At 33.3% G+C, this 17114-nt stretch overlaps 1 protein-coding gene across 1 annotated transcript in view; it reads right to left on the bottom strand.

The window, feature by feature from the left end:
- Positions 1-17114, bottom strand: part of CFAP47 (cilia and flagella associated protein 47) — a 437978-nt gene that overhangs the window by 20357 nt on the left and 400507 nt on the right. Inside the window, exons 59-61 of the mRNA XM_078364097.1 lie at positions 14714-14866; positions 8030-8201; positions 1884-2045 (exon numbers count right to left, since the gene is read on the bottom strand). Of these exons, the coding sequence (XP_078220223.1) occupies positions 1884-2045; positions 8030-8201; positions 14714-14866 (487 nt within the window). The remainder of the gene's footprint in view (positions 1-1883; positions 2046-8029; positions 8202-14713; positions 14867-17114) is intronic.

Raw genomic sequence — 17114 nt, 5'->3', positions numbered from 1 at the left:
GTCAGAGCAGTGCGAGAAACCATAGAGAAAGGAGCAGGTCTTCTGAAAGGTTATAAGGCTCTGCAAAGCTTGGTGGGGGAGTGGGTACAGAGAATAGCTGAAGGCAGCTGTTCTCTTACCCTGAAGCAGAGAGTGAGGAGTAGGTACAAGGGAGTGTAGGAGAATTTATCTTAAACAGGATTAAACATTTAAAAGTTATTGGGCATTGTGTTGAACAATTCATATACACTGCATTATTTGTTCTCATGGCAACATTATGGGTTATATTTTATCTCCACTTTAAAAATGAGGAAATGGAAGCTCAGAGAAGCAAAAACATATAGTTGAAAGTCCCACAGGTGGTTGAGCAAAAAATTATTTCTCATTCTGTTTGACTGTGAAACCAATTTTTTTCACAAGAATATCATTTTTTCAAACTGTAAGAGAAATTTCAGATCGTATATTTTAATATCCACTCGATGTTACAATTTCTTCTACATTACAGATACTTCTCTGATTTAACACTGAATACTCTCCAGCAAAGTGGAACATTCTGATCCCCAAAACTATCGCTAAATTTAACTGTCTTTACCTCCTTAAAGCCTCTCCAACCTATTTTCCCTCTAAACTTTCACTGCAAAAAGTTCAAGCAACCTTCAGAAAACAGCATTAGCCAACTAACTAATCTATCTCCATTCACTCTTACCCTTTTTGCATTTGTTTTCTATACATTTCAGCTAAATGTTCTTTTTCAAATATATCACTCTGCTGATTAAATGATTTTTTATACTTCTTTGGATAAACAGCAAACATCTTGCCATAGCCTGTAAGAACAGTAACTGTTAGGTGCTGGTTTGCTTAGGTCTGTACCAGTTTACCTTGTTGCCAAACCTAATTATTAATTATCCTCTTTAATTCTCAAGATGGTTCAAGTTTAGACAGTGAATTTTGTGAATAGCCTATCTGCTGTACAGACTTGTATAACCTGGCTCCAAATATAAGTGATTATACATTTAACTGTTCATCACTCATTTTCACCATAAAGCTGGACTACTGTTACAAAAAACCATTTCAGCCCTCGAGAAATAGATGAAATATATACAAGGCTAATAGGTACTTATTCATGAAAACTACTGAACTTCAGATAAGGATAGTGTAAGAAATCACATGCAAAAGATACATATTATGTAATTTCATTTATTTGAAATATCAGAAAGTGCAAAACTATAGAGACAAAGCAAATTAGTGGTTGACTGAAACTGGTAAAGGGTATGAGAGTTGACTGCAAAAGGGTTTGAGGGAAATGTGGGGGGAAAAGGAAAAGTTCTATATCTAGAATGTAGTAATGATTGCGAATTCTATAATTAAAAATTATTAAAATGTACATTTACAATGAATGAATTTTATGTTATGCATCCTATACCTCAAAAAGCTGTAAAAGTATATTTTACATGTGAGATAAGTAAAAATATTGTAATACCGCCTATGTTAGCACAAATATGACAAAGACCACTATGGTAGAAAGTAAATAAAACATAACATGGAATCAATGTGGGTTTACCCAACCATTTCTGCTTAGTTAAACCATTTGATATAGTAACACAATTGACATTTGCAGAAAAACACCGAAACATCCTCTGAAAACAAATGGAAATATTATTAGTATCCTGTATTTCAATTTTTAATTATCTACTTTTGTTTTCCTTTCTGGCCTTCACTTTGTATACCCTATTTTCCAATTTTTAAACAAAAATTTATGTAGTATATAAAGCTTTGATTCAGAGAACCAATGTTGCACTGGCTTAACCAGCGAAAGATGAACTATAGAATTTCCTATCTTAAATTTCATTCCAAAGTTTAGCATATTCACTAAAACAGCTACACACTTTTGTTTAATATATTACCTTGTCTGACTTGTCAGCCTAAAGTCAAAAACAGATTCCTTAAATAAACCAACTCCTTCAATGTCAATGACAGCATCCACATCAGGTTCAGTAGCAATCACCCTTATGGGAAACTTCCAGATCCCTTCTGTTATGCACTCTATTTTCAGTGTTATTTCAGTCCTTGAATATAAAAGGAGATTTTTAAGGATACCACATGAAAACAAGAGAATAAATATAGTAAGGTAATATCAAGGTAAAAATGTAAGCAAACTTTATGTTTCAGTGAAAACACTAGAGCATTTAATTCTTAAAAATAATGTAAATGACTTTTAATTATATTTTAGAAACTATTTTTAGGTCATAGATTATCATTCTCCCTTTGAAATAATTATTTTTACGGCATTTTATCTACCCTCTAGTTATTTTCTAAGAACCAATAACATATGCAGAATGAATTCTGCAAATTTTCTGTAGCCAGCATAGAATATCATAGTGTATAAGAAGGTAAGAGTGGATTCGGCAAAATGAACCCATGTTTTATACTAATAGATATTCCATTTGGGGATTTTTTTCACAAATGAAACATTATGAGAAAGTATTTTCAACTCTTGCTTCACAAAGAAAAAATATATTTTCTGTGAAAACATACAAAGCCCATATACTTGACTTAGATGGCCGCTTTTAAAAAATTAAATTGCAATTGGTAAAGACCACATACACCTTGCAGAATAAGATAAAATTGAGTGGCAATTAAGGAAGAAAGTTACTAGAGACAGATTTTAGACTTCCAAAGCATTTGACTATGACAAAGAGTGGAAAGACAGGGCAGTAGCCAGAGTTGACGAATGGTTATCTGTTTGCTTATTTAGGGTAGAAATGACACACATGTAACAGTGTGATTTCAATATCATAAGTCAGGATTCGAAAAGGAATCTCAAATCTCTTCCTTAAAAGTGACAGAAAGAACTGTTCTGGGAACTGTTCTGGGAATACAAAATTAATAACTTCTTAGGTAGGACTACAAAATTACTCAACCATTTTGTGAGCAACTGGATGATATCTTATCAATTTTGTGCAAAGCAGTATGGCAATTTCTCAACAGAACTACCACTGGACACAGCAATCCCATTACTAGATATAAACCAAAAGGAATATAAAATCATTCTATCATAAAGACACATGTACTTGTGTGTTCATTCCAGCACTATTCACAATAGTAAAGACATGGAATAACTTAAATGCCCATCAAAGGAAGACTGAATAAAGAAAATGTGGTGCATCTACACCACAAAATACCCAAAATACCATGCATCCATTAAAAAAAGAGAGAATGGCCGGGCGTGGTGGCTCAAGCCTGTGGTCCCAGCACTTTGGGAGGCCAAGGCGGGTGGATCACAAGGTCAAGAGATTAAGACCATCCTGGTCAACATGGTGAAACCCCGTCTCTACTAAAAAATATACAGAAAATTAGCTGGGCATGGTGGCGTGTGCCTGTGATCCCAGCTACTCAGGAGGCTGAGGCAGGAGAATTGCCTGAACCCAGGAGGCGGAGGTTGCGGTGAGCCCAGATCGCACCATTGCACTCCAGCCTGGGTAACAAGCGTGAAACTCCGTCTCTGAAATAATGATAGATAGATAGATAGATAGATAGATAGATAGATAGATAGATAGATAGATAGATAGATAGATGGATGAGATTATGGCTGTGTGCAGTGGCTCAGGCCTGTATTCCCAGCACTTTGGGAGATCAGGAGGTCAGGAGTTTAAGACCAGTCTGGCCAAATGGTGAAACCCTATCTCTACTAAAAATAAAAATAATTAGCCAGGTGTAGTGGCAGGTGCCTATAATCCCAGCTACTTGGGAGGCTGAGACAGGAGAATCACTGGAATCTGGGCAGCAGAGATTGTAGTGAGCTGAGATTGCTTCACTGTACTCCAGCCTGGGTGACAGAGTGAGACTCTGTCTCAAAAATAATAATAATAAAATAAAAACAGAAAAAGATTGTCTTTTTCAGACACATAGATACAGCTGGAGGCCATTATCCTTAGCAAACTAACATAGGAGAAAACCAGGAAACCGAATACCACATGTTCTCACTTATAAGTGGGAGCTAAATGATGAGAACACATGGACAAAAAGAAGGGCACAATAGACACTGGGGCCCACCTGAGAGTGGAGGTTGGAAGGAGGAAGAGGAGCAGAATGAGTAACTATTGGGTACTAGTCTTCATACACGGGTGAAGAAATAATCTGTACAGCAAACCCCCATTGACACGAATTTACTTATATAACAAACCTTCACACATACCCCTGAACCTAAAATAACAGTTTTTTTAAAAAGAAAAGAAAGTTTCACTCAATAAATTAGGAGTTTCACTATTGGTACTTTCCTCTGGAGAAATGCCTCTAAGATTTCAAGAAGTGATGTATACAAAGATATTCATTATTGCATTATACTATCAAAAAGTTGGGAGCAAAATTTTAAAATGTTCTTTCAATAGGGTGCTGCTAAAATGAAGTGTGTTGCATAGAAACAATGGAATACTATGCAGTATAATTTAGTTAATGATGACCAATACACAATCTTAAGCTTAACACATCCAAATATACATTTTAAACCTATACCTCTTTCACATTCTCCTGTCTTTGTAAACAAAACTATATTACTCTCTTACCACTATTTCAAGACCATTATTTCAAGAACTGGTTTCTCCACTTCTCCTGTTAGCATCTTACAAGATTTCCACAATTTAGAGCTATTGTTTTCTTTCCTTTCTTTCTTTTTTTTTTAAATTTAACTCTGTGTATTCCAGTAAGCCATTCCAAATTAATTTGGAACAAGGGATGGCAGAAGTAAATAAATATGCACAAAATACAATTGTTAAGTTACATCAGGTATCACTTTCACTTACAAAATTTGATGACTCAAGTACACAAGTTGTTCTAAACTAGTTCCCCAAATATTTATTCTTCAATGGTTTTCTATTGTTTCTAACATAAAAGACCAACTCATATTATCATGGACCTATGTGAACAAATCCCAGCAAAATTCTCCAAACTTATTTCCTCCTTTGCTCACTCCATTAGAGAAAGATTGACCTTCTTACTATTCATTGTCTGTGCTAAACACTTCCTGTCTTATGACTTCTGTATTTATTATTTTCTCTGGCTCAAATGCTCTTTCCAACTTTTTTCATCTGTAAGGTCTTCGCTTTGACTATTTCCCCTATTTATTTATTTCTTAGGAAAATATAAAATTTGCTTGCTTGCTTATTCATTTATTTCTGTTATTTATCACTCTCACTAGATGATATATTCCTAAAGTGCAGAGATTTTGTCTCTTTTGTAGATGTTAAATGATTTTTGATAAATTAATATACAGATTCGAATGAATAATACTGAATAATTCCATTCTACAAGCCACTTCTTTGAGTTAATGAGAAGCTGCTGACTCAAAATGTGGTACCCACTGGGGGAATACCACACAATTTCAGGGATGACACAATGAACCATTTTATAATCAATACATATATTCATAACAATGCATATGTGTGATATTTCTTATTTCAAGTTGCCACCAACAAACTCCGAAATAGAACTCATTTCGGAGTTTCTCATTCTGATCAGCTCTTGAGCAGGTAAAAAGTTCTAGGAAAATGTCAAGCTAAGGTAATTCGTATTTCTGAAGATACTATAAGACAAATGATAGCTATTATTTCTTTATCTAGAAAAATGTTTAGACATGTTAAATTAGGATTATCAGACTGATTCATTACAATATTAACCATTGTTCTCATATGTTTTTGTATTGGACCCTTGATTTTTATTGAAAAAAGGCCCATAGGAATAATTTTCCTGCATTTCTTTTGTAAAATTATAATTTAGCAAATTGATTATTATTTTTATTATGCACAACACCGTATTCTGTGAAAAGATGAATGTCAAAATTACCTAGTATTCACTGTTGAAAACATGATATATTTTCTTTTTACCAAAACATAAAAAATGTTATTTTTAAACTTTCCCACAAAAAAGAGAATAATTGAATTGAATACTAATTTATTAATCTAGGTAAAGCATAGTATAATTATTTTCCTGTTATTTTTCATAGCTTAATGCTATTGGTGTAATTTTGATTTTTCTCATTTAATTGTTTCTCTTGCATTGACATTTTGGTTGATGATGAACTGTACATACAATGGTTGTTCCATATGATTATCATACTGTATGTTTACTGTACCTTTTCTGTATTTAGGTACACAATTATTTACCATTGTGTTACAGTTGTCTTCATTATTCAGTAGTAACATCCTGTGTATGTTTGCAGCCTAGAAGCAATAGGCTGTACCATATAGGCTAGGTATGCAGTAGGCTACACCATCTAGGTTTGTGTAAATACACTCTATGATGTGTGCACAATGATGGAATCACCTAAGGATGTATTTCTCAGAACATATCTCTGTCTTCAAGTGATACATGATTGTACATATAAAAGACGGAATCACAGTAAATGAATATATGTATATATGCACAAAATAGCATTGCTATACCATATCAGAACATCACAGTGTGAAATTTATCTCACAGAAATTTATCAATCATCAAAAAATGTTGCCCTAAATTAGTTTCCCAAATATTCACCAAAATGTTCTAAATCCACAAAATTTTTAATGAGTATAAATTCACATTGGCTCTACTCATATTCACAAATAATAACATTGTTCCCTTTCTAGTGTTGCTGTAATTTCCACATCATTGCATTAATACAATATGAAGCAAATGTAAAAAAATTAACAAGCAAATATATAAAACTACAAAAAATAAAATACAAAAAATGGAAAATGTCAATGTGTATGGTATACTTTCTTCTTGTAGCTTGATTTCATTACTGCTTCCTTAAGATGACCCTGTATCTTTTAGTTATCAGACTATATATTCATAGCTACTTTACATGTATGATTACATAAAATACAAGGCTGAACTTTAGAAATTAACCCAGCAATCCCACTACTGGGTATATACCCAAAGAAAAATAGATCATTATACCAAAAATCCACATGCACTTGTATGTTCATTGTCACATTATATTCACAATATCAAACAACATGGAATTAACCTGTGTGGCCATCAATGGTGGCTTGGTACACAATGGAATAACATGCAGCCATCAAAAAGAATGAAACCATGTCCTTTGCATGCATCCATGTCCTCTTTCCATGGTCGGGGCTGAAAGCCATAACCCTAAGCAAATTAAGGCAGGTATAGAAAACCAGATACTGCATGTTCTCACTAACAAAAAAGAACTAAACATTCAGCACCTGTGGCCATAAACATGGGAAGAACAGACACTACAAACTACTACTTGGGAAGGGGATAGGTTAAAAAGGTACTATTAGGTACTATGCTCCCTGCCTGAGTGCAATATACCCATGTAAAAAATCCTATGGATGTACTACCTGTATCTAAAATAAAAGTTGAGAGAAAAAAAATCATTAAAAACTCAAATAATATTTTCAACTGTTTTTTCATTGCCAGGCTGTACTTTGTGCATATCACGGTGCTCCTCAGTATCTCTGCATTCAGACACAAATAAAGACCTATTTCAGAGTGAAATATCATATAGTTTTTGCAGATGCTGTGTAGCAGGTGTCCAAAAAGCAAACATAATGACACTGGATGAAGTTTCCCAGAGGACAGACATCTAAAGGCCACTCTTCCCACAGATACACTTATACCTTACTAAGGAATATGTAATGTTATGTATTGAGTAGTAAAATGTAATGAAAGCAGTTGCAATGTAAAATATAGCTTAGGCATTTGCATCATTTGAACTGGTTCTAATAAGCAACATCAAGAAATAACATGTTGCTATTGCATAACACTGTCAGTTATTTTTAAAGATTTTACAAAATAGACTATTCTCTTTCATTAATGTGATACACTAATGACCTTAGGGAGATCATAATTCTTGAGGGATATCTTAGATTTCCAACTATTTAGACTACATTTTTATCATGAGAATATTTTTTTCTAGCTCAAAATATTTCTCTCAATAATATCAAACAAGTACTGTAATTCAAATATTGAAAAATAAAAAATCAACATTAATACATTTAAAAGACTAATAATAGTGTTTAAATAAAAAAGAGGAAAGTGGACTTACCTTAATGGCATATTTGGTGAGAATATCAGATTGAAGATCAATATTATACTTTCAGCCATAATATCATAAGATTTTTTGATCAAATATAAAGCTATACAGGGTTCCAACTTGTACTTCATAGCTTCAGATTCATATTCAATTTCATACTGAAATTTACGTATTCTAGGAATGTCTAAGAAAATCAAGATTAAAATATATTTCAATTAAATTAAACAGGCATAGATTTAATATTAATTACCTGTCAAGACTAATAATGCACAGGTATTTAGCGGAAGGGAGGAGGTATATATTATTTACTTTTGTGTCTATAAAGCCTAGTGCATTATCAGGAATATAATGATAGTATATTTTTGTTAAAAGTCAATAAATAAATGAATGCATATAAGAATAAACATAGAAGACAATTCTCACCACTTTTAAATCTTTATAATTTAGGTCTATAAAACAAGAAAGATCACGTGGAAATTAATAATCATTAACTATGAGATGCAAATAATGACATTTGTTCCATATAAAAAGTGTATTAAAAACCAATAGACTTATGATAAAAGTGGTTTAAACTTTGCTTTGAATTAAGTTTAAATAATATAGAAACAGCATTTTAACTATTAGAGCAGGATTTTCAATTTCTGGTATATTTGGATTACCAAAAACTGTCCCTCATGTTTTAGCAATGGAGTATATAGAAAATATGATGAACAAATATTTTCTTTTTTTTTTTGAGATGCAATTTTTGCTCTTGTTGCCCAGGCTGGAGTGCAGTGGCACAATCTCAGTTCACCTCAACCTGCATCTCCTGGATTCAAGCAAATCTCCTGCCTCAGCCTCCCAAGTAGCTGGGATTACAGGCATGCATTACCACACCCGGATAATTTTGTATTTTTAGTAGAGATAGAATTTCTCCATGTTGGTCACACTGGTCTCAAACTCCCAACCTCAGATGATCTGCCCACCTCAGCCTCCCAAAATGCTGGGATTATAAGCACTGTGCCCAGCCCAACACATATTTTCTTAATGAGTAGATTAGCAAAGGAAAGTAGTAGTAGTGTTTTGTTCACTGCACATGAAAAATATCTTAAATCCAAAACTAGCATGTAGATGAGAGGTACAAACATGTATTAAATTTCCTCTCCAGTTACATGTAAGGAGCCCAACTCACAAATCAAGAAGTTTGTTGCATATGGAACTTGAAAGAGAGGTCAGAGAATCATGAATTGACAGGGGCTACAGCTGTGCTAATCCAGAATTCAACCCTCTCAGCCCAACGATGAGACATCTCCTTAGCCCAGGAGTTCTTAAACAGGGGAAGGGAAGAGTAAAGGGAGCAGCAAACTCTGTCATGTGCGCTTGCACTAGGACTGCCCTCATGGACCTTAGTTCCAAGCCTTGTCCTTGTAGACACAGGTGCCAGATGTGTCCCCAGTCATGGCCCCAGATCTGCTTACAGTTCCAGGCACCAGGCCTACACCAAGACACCTTATAATCAAATGGTTGAAAGTCAAAGGTAGGCTACTCTGGGCCACTCTGCTCATGGGATGTCCCTTTTCTGACTATGGAGTAGCCAAAAAGGGTCAAAGAGAAAAATAGAAGTTTGAAAACAGCAGGAGAAAACTGACTCATCACATACAAGGGAACTATCATTACACTATCAGTGGATTTCTCAACAGAAACATCGCAGGACAGTAAACAGTGAGAGGACACATTCAAAGTGCTAAAAGAAAACAAAAGGGCAACCAAGAATACTACACTTGACAAAACTGTCCTTTAAAATGAAGAGATAAAAACCCTCAGATGAGCAAAAGCTGAAGGAGTTTGTCACTAATAGACCTTACTTACAAAAAGTACTAATAGGGAGTTTTTCAAGCTGAAATGAAAGGGTGTTCAGAAGCAACATAAAAATTTATAAAAGTATAAATCTCACTGGCAAAGGTAAATATATATACAAATGCAGAATAATGTGATAATGTAATAGTGGTGCACAAACAAGTTTTAATCTTAGTATAAATGTTAAAAGAAAAGTATTTAGAATAACTATAGCCACAAAAAATTAGTTAATGAATATACAATGAAATGAGTTTTAATATCAATAATATAAAGTACATTTAGGGGGGAATAAAAGTGTTTTTGTATGTGATTAAAGTTCTTATCATCTCAAAATAGACTTCTATATTATGATATAAAATAATTTTCACCCTTGCCTTTTCAATGCACCTCTATTGTCAGTTGTCTCTCTTTCTGTAACTATTTTCATGAACTGCTGATGAAGACCTATAGATTTTACCTCAGGGAAACTTTCTAGCTATGGCTAAATTAATGAATAAAAGGCAAATAATTTTGTTTCCACAGACAACACTTAAAGATACATTAAAAACATGTTTTTCTTATCATTACTTATATTTTCATTTCTTTATTCATTCAGCAAATATGAATTAAAGGCTTTCATTGATATGAAACATCCAATTCTTTTCCTTATGGAGTCTATGATCAAGAGGAAGAAACTGACAATAACTGCTAATGCCACAACTAGTTTTTAAATTATTACTCTGATAACTGGTACCACTGAGAAGTAGAGGACCCCATGAGACCACAGGTCCTAGAAACACCACTGCTAAGGATTCCAGAGGAAGAGACCAACACACCAAACTGAAGGATGAGTAAAGGTTAGCTGGATGTAGAGAGGGAGAAACCGCCTTCTACTCATCAAAGCAGCCTGCAGGAATTATTCGGATTGCAGGAATTGTTCATGGTGAAAACAGGGGCCCATTTGAGAAAAAACATATGAGAGCAGAGCATAGGGGGTGAGAAGAGCTTATCAAGAAATGAGGCAGGCAAAATAGAAAAGAGTGAGACAATGCAGGGTGTGGTGAAGATGTGGGACTTCTAAGAATAACAGGAGACAATTAGTGGTTAGCATCTAATTTCAAACTCTAAAGAACTGAAGCAGTCTGACTTAAGACTTTACAACTTAAGACAGCAGGCTTGTCATATGGCACAAAATTGCTGAAGAAGCACCATTAGCATCACTGTCTGGGAAGTGTGCAGGACATAATCTGTGCATAGGAATGTGGTGCCTCTCAGAGCAGAGCCCTAGGGCACTCAAAAAGTTAGGTCAGAGAAAGAAAAGAAAACAACTGCACAAAAAAAATGTGGCACATATATACTATGGAATACTACGCAGCCATAAAAAACAAGTTCGTGTCCTTTGTAGGGACATGGATGAATCTGGAAACCATCATTCTCAGCAAACTGACACAAGAACAGAAAACCAAACACTGTGTGTTCTCACTCACAGGCGAGTGTTGAACAACGACAACACATGGGCACAGGGAGGGGAACGTCACACACTGGGGTAGGTTGGGGAATGGGGGGCTAGGGGAGGGACAGTAGGTGGCAGGGAGGCTGGGAGGGAAAATACTGGGAGAAATGCCTGATGTAGGCTACAGGGGAACAGAGACTGCAAACCACCATGGCGTGCGTATACCTATGCAACAAGCCTGTGGGATGTACCCCAGAGCCTAACGTACAATAAAAAGAAAGAAGGGGTAACCACTGAGATAATAAATTAGTAAGGTTAGTCATGAAAACCAAGAGTAGAAAGTACTTCAACTTGGTCAACTGGTAAATGCTGGTGACATGTAGAACATAAATATGACTCCTGTATTAGACACACTGGATAAGGTTAGCAGTCTTTCCAAGGGTTCTATTAGGGTAAGCAGGACAAAAGGCTGGATGAAGTAAGTTGATCAGAAAAAACAAAGTGAAGAGAAGCAGAGCAACGAATCAAGGACAGGAGGTCAATATGAGGTCACAGGAGAACCAATGACAGGTTTTTCAGGAGCTGTTTGTGATTAAAGGCCAAACCTGTCATCGGAGTTTACAAACAACAGGCAAATATGACACAGGAAGATGACTGGCCTGGGATAAAATCAGACACATATGACACATAAATCAAAACATCACACGCAAAAAAAAGACAACAGATTAATCAAAGGAAAACAGCCTTGAGCTATAGAACAATAGGGAAATAAAACTAAGGGGAATGACACTTATGTGCGGTTATCACTAAAACTACTTTCAGATAGAAAGCCCCAAGAATCACTGAACTAACCCACAGAGAATTACAAAGAATGCATGGACCCGGAGTTACTTAGGAAGAAGAAATTCTTATAGGAGAAATCTTGCCCACAGAGAATAATTTGAAATCTTATAGAAGTGACATTGCAAAACACAGTCAAAAATCCAAGAATACTATTCCAATAGGACAATACCAATTGATTTAAATAGTACAGGTGCATAGATTTATCATGTTGAATAAATATTTTCAAACACCTTGACAACGGAGTATTTGTCTCGTTAACTTTAACATCTCTGGAGCTGAGTATAATATCTGGCAGAAAAGATGCTTACTAGATTGTTGTGGAAAGATAAAGATATGAAAGCAATTAATCCCAGCTAAAGATATGTGTGATAAATAAGGATGAAGAGAGAACAGGGGTCCTCATATTTTCATTTAATGAAGCTTGATAGTTTAATGTGACTCAGAGATATTCTATGATGAAGATAATGGGAATTCTTATCTCCTACTTAGCAGGTTTACATAAAGAGGCCTATTCACTCACAAGAAGGGAAAAAGTATAGGAGTAAAATATCTCAGCTTCAATCTGCCTCCTTCCTCATGACTTGCCATGGTGGAAAAGCAACATATCTGATCAGTGAATTTGAGTGAAGAAATGGAACATGAGCAAGTGAGCATACCCTTCTCTTTCTTCCCCAATGTCTTGATTCCAGGATTCACACTTTCTTCTACTCCCTCATGTGTAATTTGCTCCTGAGAGGAGTTCACAACTGGCTAGTTTGGCATGAATGCACTCAATTTTGGTGGAAGATATTAATAAGCACAAATTTATCCAAAGTTTCCAGTCATTTTCTAATTCATTTGTATAATTAATAAAGCTAACACTTTGATCTCCATATGCTTTATTTTTATATCTGCCTCTCAGTTAGTTTTAGACTCAGGTGAGAGAAGACAAGTGTGTGATTATCACTTAAATTTTATCCGAGTCCATGCCACCCAGTATAGTGCTTTAATTTACACTTATTATTTTAAATTTATCATTTTAAGTGGTGTCATGTAGTTTTGTCTTTCTGTGACTGACTTATTTAATTTAGGTCCATCCATGATATTGCATATTAATTTCCTCCTTTTTAAGGCTGAATATTATTTCAGGATAGTATATGCTACATTTTTTTAATCCATTCATCTGTGGGCATAAATATAGGTTGTTTCTGTATCTTGACTATTGTTAATAATGTTACAATGAACAGTGGAATACAGACTTCTCTTGGAACTCTCCATTTTAACTTTTTTTTAAAATAAATGTCGAGAAAAAGGATTGCTAGATAATGTATGATAATTCTGATTTTAAATTTTTGAGGAGACTTCATACTATTAGACTGTTTTTCATAGTTGATGAACCATTTTGCATTCCTACCAGCAATGTGCAAAAGTTCAAATTTCTTATTGCGGTTTGTATTTGTATTTCCCTAATTAGTGATACTGAACTTTTTTCATATAGTTGTTCACCATTCATATGCATTTTCTGGAAATATGTCTATTCGAGTCTTTTGCTTAGTTTAAAAATCAGGTTATTAGGATTTTATTTTAAAAAAATTGAGATGTAAGAGCTCCTGATATATTTTAGAAATTAACCACTTATCAGATATATGGGTTGCAAATATTTTCTCCTATTCCATGTTATCTTTTTACCCTGTTGATTGTTTCCTTTGTTGTAAAGAAGTTTTTGAGTTTAACGTAGTCCTACTTTTTTTTTTCTGTGCTTTTGGTGTTACATCCATGAAATAATTGCCAAGACCAATGTGTCATGAGAAGACCCTTTGCCAAACACAGGGTCTCTGGCAAGAGGGTGTCCTAAATCTCTCTAAAGGCTTTGGTAAGTCTGGTTTCTCCTGAAATGCAAGAAACTTTCAATTAGTTTCTGTTGTCTTATGAAGGGAATTATTGCTGAGTTGGTGTGTTTGTGGGTGTATGGAGGGGCCAGAACACTCTACTTTCCCTTATTGCTGATATCACTCAGTTCCATATATATATTTAAAGACACCACATATTTGAAGAATTAGATAACCTATTTTAAATTATTTTGATTTTTTTAAACTGAGATAGTAAATTCTTTTTTATATAAATCTGGAATATACAGTAAATATATGGAGCATTATTATTATTATACAAACTTTATTTGGATATTATATCTAATTTGTGTTCATTTTCTATTTCTTTAAATAAGAAAATAATTTACTCAAGGTTTTGTTTCTAAATTTAAAGCTGCATTTTATGGCATTATTATATTCCTTAAATCAGAAAGAAACAGTAAAAGAAAAAAATTAAAGTTGAGGGGAAGTGGAAATTACAGTTACTACAGGTTTTTTTCTCACTATTGATGGAATCACAATCTACATCTTATAATTCTAGTGATAATTATAACTGTTACTTTTGAGCTACGTGAAAACAACACACATAACAACTGAATATTCCTTAAGCATTATGTGAATGTTATAAATGAAAAGTAAACGGACATGGATCATCATGTAACTGCACAATCAGCAACCTGCAATTCATGGAAACTAAGTGCTTCTTTCCATTTTTTCAATCTACTGTAGTTTTCTTACCATTTATATCTTCACCATAATTAAATGAATTTCTTTTTGGAACTACTAAAATTTTCTTCATTTCTGGAGTAGGATTATGTCCGAAAAAACCAGCAGTCAGTATGATTTCCACTGTCTCTTCCACCCGTTTTCTGGTCTGACATTTTACAACAACTACAGGAGAGAAATATTTCCAGTTAATTTGATATGTAGGTGACATGATCATTCTTGAGATAAAAGAAACTGAACTATGTCATAAAAATAAAATTTCCTTTGGTATCCTTTGACTTTTCATTGTATCTGTCCACATACACACACACACATTCATGCAATATCTATCTCAATTAACATTTGGGAAGAAAATATGACTATTAAACACTATGTAAATATAACACAGGAAAACAGATCTGTAAGATATATACTAGATTATAAAACATTATATTAGGAAGTAAAAATTTGATTCAGGAACTGATGTAGTTATATTAATAACTAAAGGGGCAATTGTAAATGCTTGAATTTTTTTCCCCTTTTGCAATATATGTTCATTGTGATAATACTAAACTCTACTTTTATAACAATACTACAGGAAATGTCTTCAAGTAATTTTTAAAAATAAGTTCTGTAACACATTTTGCAATATTTTCAAATATTTCCTTTTAGATTTATGTTTTTACATGTACCCTGAAATTCATATTTAAATTAAATACTTAAAATTATTTTTGATTCACTTTTAAGTTTATAAATGTCACCTTTTAAACACATAAATTATAATGATTTATTTAAAATTCAACTCAAATGTGATTACATATTAATTTAATGTATAGCATTAAATATGTATATATAAATATATTTTAAATGTATTAAATTACAACTTTTTTATATCAAGTGATGGAAAATTTGTCAGAAATGTTGTGAGAAATCAAAATAGTCTTGCTTTGTACAACTACCAATTATATAAAGGAGGAATATCAATGTATTATTTTGACAGTAGGTCTATAACCATGGGTACTGGAGTCCACATAAATAAGAATATTATTTCTCTCAAACATATAAAATTCTATACTATTATCAAGTCAAATACACACTGACTAAAGGGGAAAAAGGAGAATCATAATATAAAAGCATTTGTGAAATGTATTATGCTATGATTCTGTGGCATCAATAATAATATATTCATACAATCTACAAAATTAGATGTCCTCAGATATATGTGTCTTCACAATACTTATATTTGTAATATAAAATACTATAATAAATTTAAATTTTATTCTAAAATGTATAAATTTATATTGAACATTCTGGACTTAGAATGAGTATGTGAAATGCACAATAAGAATACCATGATAGATATAAATTAAAAGGGTTAAAATGGCTGGGAAAAACTGTACAAGCTTTTCTGGTTATAACTATCTTCAGTATTAAAGCATTAAATCAGAAATTAATGTTATCAAAGTTACAATCAGTATCATGTCACTGGTCATGTCCTAGAGGTCCTTAGGAAATTAGTGCTCTGGCAATGTATGGATCACTCAATCACAACGAATTCTCATTTCATTGTCTTTAGAGTGTGACAGGTAGCAGAGTGTTTTTCCAATGATCCCAATAGGGAGTAGTAGATAAGAATGCACAAAGAGAAAATGTGGCTCAAAGAACAAAAAGTATTCTGCATTTGAGAATTACCTAAGTGATAGATACATAAAAAGAAAAGAAATAATAAACTTTAACAGTAATATAGGTGAGCAGGGAAAGCAGTAGGTTATATCTGATATTATTAAATAAAGAACAAAAAATAAACTACACAGAAAGTAAATTATATCTGTATTTATAAAATTATACCCACTTGCCTTTTGAGGGCACACGTAGATAAAAATAATCACCAGTATAGATTTTAGATTTTGGGGAAAATGATTTAATAACTAATACTCTTTCAGAACACTAATGTTACTATAGGTTGTGCTAATCTAACACAAACTATTTACAGAACTCAGGTTTAACTTAAAAATCAAGTAATTACCAAGAAAAGTAACTCAAATAAAAATGTTCTAGAGCATATTTGTCTTTGAAGAAAAATTTGCAAGAAATTTATGTTTTTGTGCTCTCATAAGCATGGTTTTTGACTAAAAATTTGGCCTTAAACCTTTAATCTGGAGAAAATGAAACTGTCTGCAGTTGACATGAGCAACACTATTATTAACATTCCAACAGGGTACTGTCTAGGGTTTATTATATCACTTCGATCAGATGACTGTATATTATAAATTTTAAGCAGTTCAGCTTTATGGAAAGTATACAATTAACTATCTTCTGGAAGGAAATAAAAGAAATGTTTTGACATGTCTGTGAAATATTCTGAAGAATATTTATGTGTTGATTTTTTAAAGTCAAAAATAAAAATGCTTCAAGTAAAATAAATGACATTTGT

The sequence above is a fragment of the Callithrix jacchus genome, chromosome X (assembly GCF_049354715.1).
Source record: "Callithrix jacchus isolate 240 chromosome X, calJac240_pri, whole genome shotgun sequence".
In the NCBI taxonomy this organism is placed as follows: Eukaryota; Metazoa; Chordata; class Mammalia; order Primates; family Cebidae; genus Callithrix; species Callithrix jacchus.
Note: the sequence above shows the minus strand (reverse complement) of the source record. Positions and strands in the feature narration are given on the sequence as shown.